The sequence below is a fragment of the Astatotilapia calliptera genome, chromosome 4 (assembly GCF_900246225.1).
Source record: "Astatotilapia calliptera chromosome 4, fAstCal1.2, whole genome shotgun sequence".
Taxonomy (NCBI): Eukaryota; Metazoa; Chordata; class Actinopteri; order Cichliformes; family Cichlidae; genus Astatotilapia; species Astatotilapia calliptera.
In genome coordinates this window covers 23,894,419-23,904,459 of record NC_039305.1, presented here as the reverse complement: position 1 = coordinate 23,904,459, position 10,041 = coordinate 23,894,419, and the positions used below count along the sequence as shown (strand labels likewise).

Sequence of the window (10,041 nt, the reverse complement as noted above, 5' to 3'; positions counted from 1 at the left end):
GCAGGTCAGTTTTTATAGAAATGCATAGATGTGTGTTGTACTTCCATCTGGCTTATTACTTTCTAATGCAGGGGAAAGACATTGGCAAAGAAACACCTACTACATAAATAGTTTGATTTGAAGTTGCTCTTTTGAGTCCTCTCTATTGACTCTGACATCCTGCTGTTAACTTTCATGGTATTGCTTTGTTTGCTTTAAACAAACCTCACAGGGTGGTAGAATATGTCTGCGGTGCAGAGGTCCTTGGATCGCCTCTCTGTTGTCTTTGTTGACAGCAATGAAGGTGGTGAAAGAACTGCTCACTCCTGATTGGACACTGAGCTGCACCACCTTCTCCTTCACTCCTCCATCTTGCTGTCCTCTGAGCTCTCTCTCCTTCATCTCCAGGGAACGAATCAGAGTGCGAGCACCCAACCTGTGGACTGTTAATCTGCAGACAAGGAAGAAAACATTTACAGTTCTAATGTTTCCTATTTTTGCTACATTAGTACATCACTGACTTTTCTGTTTTTCTGTGCTGAGGGTGCATTCTTTTTATATTAGAATTAGTAGAGTTACAGAGGGTATATAGAGTGTGAACATAAAATAAGAGCTTGATTAGGCTGTAGAAACGGATGAAAATCCAGTAAAGTGAAGAGTGTGTGTGTGTGTGTGTGTGTGTGTGTGTCTTATACACCGAGCTGTTTTTTCAGTACTAATAAGAAAATTCTGTCCTGTTTCATGTTCTTATTATTCCAGAAACTGTCTTCTAAACTTCAATTAAAAATGTCAAAAGTGCTTTAAAGTACAATGAAAGTAAAAGCTGCTCAAGGTCAGGTTACTGCTGTTAGAGATAAAATATTTTTCTTACCTGCAAATAAACTACGACAGAAGATAAGCAGCAAACACAACTTCATCGTTTCTCTATCTTTAAGGTCATAACTATTATTCCTTTTCTTTACAGAAATGTGAATCAACAAGTCGTCGTCCACCGACAGTAAGTGACCAACCCGTGTCCCTCCCCCTGTTCCTCCAGTTTCTCCAGTTAGCACGCTTGTAACCATGGAAACACTTAAATCTGCAGTTCTTACATACAAAACCTTTTTTTTTAAAATTGCAGTAATAATAAGAAACCATAGAAAGTCTTGTGAAACTATGCAAACTACTGAATGATTTAACATTGCGTTGTTTCAAAGTTTTCATCAGTGTTGCCTAAATTGAAAATTGGCGCAGTTTATGTCTGCAGGGGTCTGCAGAGATGTTTTCTATCCGTTTCCTTACCCTGGACCTGTACAGACGTGCAAAGTACAGACTGGATAACGGCAGTGTAAAACAAATAACCAGCAGGTCCTGCAGATGAACTTGTTGAGCTGCCACAGGAAGTAGGAAGGTTGAATATTATTTTTGTTTGTGGCTTATTGGCCAATATATGATCGCTGAATAGTCTTGTTAAGCAGACTGGACAACAGCGACACCTTGTGGCAAAGACCCAGAAGGTTCATTCAGTCAATCTGAAAGTAGCTTTTTTAGTGGGAGAAACTTTTCGTAACTCATTAAAGTGACTTCCTCAGCCTTGCCTGGATGATGAACCATGCACCAAGACTTGTGGCAAAGAGTTTAATTACGGTAACATGAGCAGCTCCCTGACATTCATCTCTAGCTTTATTGTCAGGAATCTAAGACCACGATACAATTAAAAGAAAATAGGAATGAATTAAGTTTTTTATTTTTTATTTTTTAGGTTTTTAAAGTAGAGCCTCATCTGGAAGGTCCCATCATTGTTGGGGAGGATCTCTCCATTATCCACGCTTTCATGAAGCTCCTCTCCATCTTTCCTCCAGAACACCTTGGCTCTTTAAGGATAGAAACCTGCAGCGTGGCAGCTGACTGGAGAGGAGGAAGTCTTCTGGAGGAGAGACACTGAGGGAAGAACAACAGAGAGAAAGGAAAAAAGCGACAAATGTTAGATTCTGAATTGTACTCTATCTTAGAAAAAGGAAGCCATATGAATTTCGCCGCTTACTACATCAGATTATGTGATTATACCTGCTGTCTCCAGAAAGCTCCTCCCATAGTGGAAATGCTTCTTTAAAAACCTAGGGCATAAATGGCTTGAAGAGCTTTTATTATGTTCAAATCGGGCATGTTCCATATTCCATCTTAGTTTGGTGATGACAGCCTGTGGTTTTTGGAGTGATATGCAGTGATCTGCAGGTCAAACACTATAAAGTCTTCTTCATCATAACCATACTGATTGTATCCATCAATTAGTCTCATCACTCCATTTACAACCACTCATCCTTTGCAAAATATGAACATCTGAAAAAAAAATAAAGCCACAAAAGCTGCAATAAACCAGTAAGATGTCAGCAGAGGCCATAGCTAACATCATATCTGCAGACACAAAAATAGAGGCTCTACACCCACTGCACTGTTACAGGAACAAAACCAAACTACCAATTTGCGGGTGGAGTGAAAGGCTGATATTTTAAAGAACTTTTACTCTCTGGATTCTTTTGTTTTATTTCAGCAGTGTGGTAGGTTGACCATGACATTTCAGGGCTGCATACATGTCCTGCTAACACCGGGGATAGCCTTTAACAATAAAAAAGAGAATTAAATGAAGCTTATGCCAAATTTTAGTAAGTATGTGAGTGCATACAATCACTATGATAAATTGTAAATGGACTGATTCTTATATAGCGCTTTTCTTTTCTCCCGGAGCAGTCAAAGCGCTTAAGTCGTCTGCCTGCTTTCCCAGGTGTTTAACTCCTTCTCTATTCTTTACATCTTTTCCACTTTACCACACTGTAAAACTCAATGCCAACATCAGCACTGTAGTAAAATAATTTTCATGCCCATCTTCTTCAAGCCAATCAGTCTCCACTCAGCATAGTTTAAATCACACTACTTACCTTTGATCCTCCCTTGCATTCACTTGCATACACCAAGAAAACAAAGGAAGTGATCATGGACTTCCGCAAAACAAGAACTGATCCCCCTCTCCTATCCATAAAAGGTACTATGTGGAGAGGGTGTCCTCCTTTAAGTTCCTCGGCACCCACATATCCGAGGACCTATCCTGGTCCACAGACACATCAGCCCTAGTAAAGAAAGCCCAGCAGCGCCTCCATTTCTTGAGGGTTCTGAGATGGAACAGGCTGCAGACTGAACTCCTAGTGTCCTTCTACCGTGCCACTATCAAGAGTGTGCTGGTGCACGCCATCCCTGTGTGGTACGCTGGTTGCACAACAGCTGACAAGAAGAGACTACAGAGGGTCATCAGAACTGCAGAGAAGGTGACTGGCTGTCCACTCCCCTCCCTGGACTTAATTGCCAGCTCAAGATGTCTCTCCAGAGCCAGGGCAATTATAAAGGACCACCTCCATCCTAACCACCACCTCTTCAACATCCTGCCCTCTGGAAAAAGGCTCAGATCCATCAGGTGCAAAACCAACAGACTAAAGAACAGCTTCTTCCCGAGGGCTGTCAGAACTCTTAATGCAAACTAAGAGTGTGTAAAGACTTCCCCAACACATCCACCCTGACACTGCTGTTGATCATCTATGTGCAACATCTCAGTCTTTCCATGTTCTGTGCAATAATTTTGGCTCATGTGCAATTATTTTGGTCCCAGTCTGTTTCAATGTTTCCTACACATACACCATGTATATAGTTCCACTCACATATGTATACATATACACTGTTTTTTATTTTATTCTATTTATTTATTTAATTATTTATTTATTTTCCGCCTTCGTTGTATATTGGTTTCTCTTCTTCTTACTTTAGCACCTTTGTGGTTCAGCTACCCAATTTCGCTGTGCAAGAAACTGCACAATGACAATAAAAAGCTCTAAGTCTAAGTCTCTATTCTGCCTTAATTTCTGGCATAGCTTCGATTTCATTCAGCTGTGATAGACCATCAGAGTCTAACAGCCAAGCAGCTTACAAGGACATGAACTGCTGCACATAACAAGGCTGATTTACATCGTGGAGCCCTGGTCTCAAAAACTGGCATAGATGTAACTCTGTCTGTAAGCTGGATTTAAGTGCTTCAAGTTTTACCAACATGTTTAGTGGCATCTTCTGTTAATACGGAACATGACGTCATGTGGTTGGTTGGTTGCGGCTAATTGATTTACATTCGTTTATGTTGGCTAACCAGTGGGCGACCTTGCCATGCACCTATAAGGAATGTGGCACATCACGAACCAAAGCACCATCATGAATTGTCTGAAAATCACAACCATTTCTTTGGCCACCATGAGGTGGGGGATTTAGAGACTGGGCACCCAGCAACAATCTGGTACTTGTCCTGCAGACTGCTAAAGTACAATAAACATTCTGTAGGGTCAGCTTATGGAAAGCACCTCATCCTGATGGTGTACTGGGATGAGTACAGCAAGACTGCACCATGGAAGTAGAGAGGTCTTCACAAGCATCTTTAACACATCTTTGTCACATTGCTCTGTTCCCGCCTGTTTAAAAATATCTTTAATATGCCATTACCTAGGGTGACCAACTGTCTTCTTTTCATTTTTCACGTTCTGTCCAGGGCGTCCAGGGGGATTTTCAAGATTGATAAAAATGTCAGTGATTTCCTATATTCCGACAGAGGACCCATGTGTGTGACATCATCCCTGAACTGCTGCTTTGCGAGTTGTTCTGCGCTCACAGACGGGACAGACAGCAACGTGCCTAATGATGTTTAAAAGATCCCAAAGCGTAAGTGCATCTTTTCAGATGAACTGCAAAAGAAGTTTCCCTCGTACCAACCTGGTAATTTTTCTTTACCAACTTTGAGGAATCACCAGTCAAGACACTTTTTTAAAGATTATTATTTATTAAAGCATTGAATAATTAAAAAGTATCATGGATCTCTTCTGTTCAGAAAACCACAGATACAGCTAACTTCCCAGAAGTGAGTACTCAAGCTTAGAGGTACAGCTGCTACTCTGTTACATGTGTACTAGATGTTTTTCTCTATTCTTTCATCCTTCACCCAATAACTTGTTGTTTTAGTGACCATGAGAGCAACCGTGGCTGAGATACCTGACGATGTTTATGTCTCACATGGTACCGATGACCCACCTTATCATAGTACTTAGTGTCCCTTTACTTTGAAACTTCTACACTGTCACCATTTCTAACAAAACACTGTGTAGACATCTAAATTCTTAAGCTCTTATTTGCTATAATACTTAACACATGAAAAAATCCGATTTGAGCTGACCTCGTTGTTCTCTTTCCCCCTCACCCCTTTAGTAAAAGCTATTTCCTTACAATTGACACATACTTAGCATAATTCACTCGATTTAGCATTATTTCAACAGGATTTCTTATTTTAAACAAAAATACATTGTTTTCCTCCATCATTCTATTCTTTACACTCACATACAGCGTTTAAGGTGACATCTGCACAGAAAGAGTGCAGATGTGACATTGTGCAGTACACACACAGAGAAAGTCTGGGTTGAAAGGTTATTAGAATTATTTCATTGTAGTGATAATTTTCTTGTTCGACTTTATTAATTCTTGATTATATTTTGATTACGTTTCTGATGTGATTAGAGCAGAAATAACTATCAGCAAAAACACTTACATATAACTCTACATATACCCCCAAAGGCTGGATTTCAGGCCTTTTGCTTAATTTCTGACTGCATCACGGCTGAGGAATCTCATTCTTCTTTACATTATTTTACCGAATGTTATTTTAACACATTCAAAATAACCTACAAAATAAAAAAAGATTCTTAAAAAACGGTGGTGAACAAACGTGTGTCTACTCGTTTTTTCTCAATCAACGACACCCCCACCAAGGAACACGTCTGTCCAGCATTATCCCCCACCACCTGATCATCAGGATAAATACACCATACAAATTATATATACATTATATCATTAATAGCTATAGCAGTGCTATAGGAAATATGATATGATAAAATATTAAAATGCATTTTACCTGAGTTATTACAAGTTAACTTGAATTTAAAACAATAACAAAGGAAAAAAGATTTTGTGTAAAAAGTCATGTTTACATAAAACAAAACTGAAATAGACAATCTTCTCAGTTCTTGTTTGTTCAGTGTTAACTGCAGGTGTCAACACTGTGTAGACTCCTCTGTCTGTCTGTGTGGTCTTTCGGAGAGTTCTATCGTGTTGTGAGGAGCTGTTACATCCAAAAGTCCAAATAATAATAACAATAAAGTTAACAATAAATAAAATTAGCACAATATTAATCAAATAATTTAAATCCAGGGTGAGAATACCAGATTAGAGGGGGATAGTGTACTTACAAGAGGAAGGGCATCTGCCTAAAATAAATTAAATAAATCAATAAAATTCATTTTGGACAGTTTTAAATGCCTAACAATCAAACCTTCTCTTACAAAAATCAGAAGTAACAATGTTTAACATGTAGACTATTATATTGCAGAGATAATGAAATTAAGCATTTATGTCTCTACTGACTGGTAAATAAACTTTAAATCTCTTACCTTCTTTCATTTTGTGAATGGCAATTACAGTGACAGCAACAATGATGACAACAAGAACAACCGCTGCAGCAATGATGAGGATTTCTGCTCAGTGACAACAAACAAGATAAAATGTACTGATAAATAAGATGGAATAAAACTGCATCCAATTATTGAAAATATTTTTTTTGACAATTTGTTTGATCATGAAGCCACACACTCAACCTGATGAAAGAAATCTAATTTAAATTGTTCCCTTTCGAGGTCACCACAGCGGATCATCTGCCTCCTTCTCAGCCTGTACCTAACATCCTCCTCTGCTATCGTCTCCAAACCAAACATTGTAGCAGGTCTCACTGCTGCACTGGCCTTTGCTTTGAAATCATTGACCCCAAGTGTTTTACTACATCTGCTCCTTGCATCACAGCTTCACTGTCTGCACCGTCTTGAACCAACTTTCTCTAGAATTCCTTTTTTTTCTTCTAACTAATATCCAAATCTGTGGGCCGTACACACTGACAACATTGAGCATTACCTCTTTGAGTTCCAGCTTCAAACTCATGATCCTGTCTGATACTGTTCAGCTCCAGAACACTCTTCACATGCTCTTCTTTCCAGATTACTCAGTTTCTCTTCCCAAATGCACCATGATAGAACAGTTTGAATAAACCTGGCACTGCTTCCCTCCCACCTGTTCACTTTACACAAAGTACCTACATTCTCTCTGTTATATCAGCCAGCTTTCTCCCATAATCTCTATATTTAAAATCCCACTCATGATGATGATGATGATCCCATGCATTCTTTAGTGTGAATACTTTTTTGATAACATATGTCACATATTGGATTTAAATATGATATGATATCTATGTCAACTCGACTGATGTAACCACAAATGCAGCAATATACAGTGCTTAACAGACACACCATAATTCATGTCACTGAATTTTTAACCCATTTACATGAGCTGTTTTTCACCAAACAAAATGCTCCTAAATGGGCCACAAATAAACAACCAAGGCTTTCATAGACTGCAGATGCTGAATTTGAAACATAGAAGTACTAAACTAATTTCAGCTTGATGGTTTTCTTGAGAATATTAATTTCAGTTTTGTTGAAGTGCTGGAAATTTTTTTTTTTTTTAGGATCTCCATCAGTAATTCCCATAGTAACAGCAACTCTTCTTGGGATCCGATAAAACATTTAAGCGTAACATTAAACATGATCCACAATAACAGCAAACAAAATAACTCAAATCTGTTTGTCTTACTTTGATCATGTCTAATTCTGTTTTTTCGCCAGTTGACGGTTTTATTCAGGTTGGTAATGATGCTGTCCTCAGCGTTAGAAAACTGAAACACACACTCATATCTTTTCCACTCCTCAGGTGTGACTGATGAAACATTCAGGCCAACACTCATCTGGAAGGTCCCATCATTGTTGGGCAGGATCTCTCCAGGATCCACACCTTCATGGATCTCCACTCCATCTTTCCTCCAGAACATCAAGGCCCTTTGAGGGTAGAAACCTGTAGCGTGGCAGCTGACTGGAGAGGAGGGAGTCTTCCAGAGGAGAAAAATAGAAGGAAGAACTGGAGAGAGGGAATGTGGGAAAGAGAAGGTGTGAGAATCGGTGAAAGAAGCAAAGCAGTATACATCAAAGAAGAAGTAAATGTAGTACACTTGTTTGATGAAAAATGTTAATCAAGAAAGACTGTAATAGTAATAAAAAAGTAATAATTTAAAATGGAACAAGCAATTTGAGCAAAAGTTTCACTTTTTGTCCCTCTGTTTCTGTGCACAGGTACCTGCCTAACTGTGAGTGTGAGATCTGTACATATTGGATGCCTGGAAACCCTTCCTCCCTTGATCCCCTCAATTCCAATAATACTTTTTGTATTTAGTTTGGACCACTGTAAATAAACACACTAAAGTGAAATTTTCCAAGTCTGTGTCTGGGTCCATTAGCCTTGACACTGATGACTGAGGGACTATTTCATGTTATTTAGATTTTGTTTTATTTGTTTGCACACATATGTGTGTACATGCATACATGTAAATGAAGGTATGTGTGTATATTAAGGGTATACATGAACTCAAGGTAGTGACTGAAAGAGTGTTATAGTGGCTACAAATGGTGGAAAATTGTACCTAAGGGGGGAGGAGTTTAGTAAGTATGGGGTCAGAGTAGACCTGCTACTCCCTGGTTTAGACTGCTGCCCCCATAATCTGGACCAGAATAAGAGGCAGAAAATGAATCGGCGGATTTATTTTGATAATTTATTTTCCTTGTGTGTCATTTACTTCCCAGTTTTCACCACTAATTTTCATTTTGATCTGCATAAAACAACACGTTAACACACGTTGCCGTTTTTTTTTTTTAAAGATCATTAATAGAAAGATAAAGGATGTAGTTTACACACTCATGTGATTCTACCTTTTCTCAGCAGGGTGCTGTTCCCATTTTTCAAATATTTCTTCAGCCAATCAGGACAAGTCTGAGTGAGGAAGATTGTTTCTGCTGAGTTTCCATTAGCATTCCAGTCCTGTTCGATAATGTCAGCTTCTGGTTTCAGTGCAATCCATTTCATTGTTTTAAGATCAAATTCAAGAAGGTTCTCTGCATTATAACCATACTGTATCACACCATTCACCTCTCCAGTGTTTTCATCCCATTCACAGCCTTCCATCATCTGTAAAGTGTTGACAACTGAAAAGTGAATTAGAAATTAATTAAAATGAATAATATTAATACTGTGAGGCACTGCTATTCTATCTTTGTTGTGTTCTTCCTGTGATTTAACTGATCTGACAACATTATATTGGAAAACAGGCGCAATTCATGATTAAAAGAAAAAGATGAAGGACAAGAGGAAAAAAAACAATTCAACCATCTAGGGTATCCAGAAAAATAATTACAGGCAGTTTGAAGGCACTAATAATTAATGCAATTAATGTAAGGCAACTATTTAGAACAATGTGTACATGTATTCTTTTGTCTCCAAAAGTTGATTCTGTTCATCTGAACGTAGCATTTTCAGTGGGAGAAACGTTTCGTCACTCATCCAAGTGACTTCTTCAGTCTCAGCTGCAGGTTTCCCTTTTCTTATAAATGGTCCAGATGAACAGAATCAACTTTTGGAGATTTACTTACCTGGATGATTGTGAATGCAACAAGATATTCTTTTGTCATGCAGTTTGAAGCATGTTCACATTAGTAAAATTTCTGGTCACAATCAAGATGCACAAAATTACAATTTAAAATCTAGAGACTAACAACATGATGTGACATAAAGTATAAGAGAAAATACTACACCTTCACTTTGGCTGGCCAGCTGCTGCCACTTTGAAATCCACTTTCTGAAGACGTATGGCAGTATCGCAAAGCAAAGTTCATTGTACGAATCCAACTGAGCCTTGTCATTATATAATGTTTTTTGGACCCAGTCTTGTCTTGTTTCCAATATCTTTTTGCTGCTGTCACAGTAACCAAACTCAGTGCGTTTAACCTCTGCAACTGCCATAAACTCTGGGATGTTTCGGACTTCAGAGGATTCAGTAATAAAATACACCAGTGAGTG

The 10,041-nt window shown here is 38.6% G+C and overlaps 2 protein-coding genes across 2 annotated transcripts in view; both read right to left on the bottom strand.

The window, feature by feature from the left end:
• LOC113021573 (uncharacterized) overlaps nucleotides 1-1,633 on the bottom strand; it is a 9,120-nt gene extending 7,487 nt beyond the window's left edge. Inside the window, exons 1-2 of the mRNA XM_026166313.1 lie at nucleotides 1,605-1,633; nucleotides 205-430 (exon numbers count right to left, since the gene is read on the bottom strand). Coding sequence (XP_026022098.1) covers nucleotides 205-430; nucleotides 1,605-1,633 — 255 coding nt within the window. The remainder of the gene's footprint in view (nucleotides 1-204; nucleotides 431-1,604) is intronic.
• A 4,345-nt stretch (nucleotides 1,634-5,978) lies between these two features.
• On the bottom strand, nucleotides 5,979-10,041 carry LOC113021155 (class I histocompatibility antigen, F10 alpha chain-like). The gene is made up of 7 exons (XM_026165639.1): nucleotides 9,777-10,041; nucleotides 9,115-9,170; nucleotides 8,898-8,958; nucleotides 7,732-8,052; nucleotides 6,483-6,566; nucleotides 6,282-6,299; nucleotides 5,979-6,154 (listed from the first exon to the last, which is right to left on the bottom strand). The coding sequence occupies exons 1-7, from the start codon at nucleotides 9,982-9,984 to the stop codon at nucleotides 6,087-6,089; spliced, it is 816 nt and encodes a 271-aa protein (XP_026021424.1). The 5' UTR covers nucleotides 9,985-10,041; the 3' UTR covers nucleotides 5,979-6,086.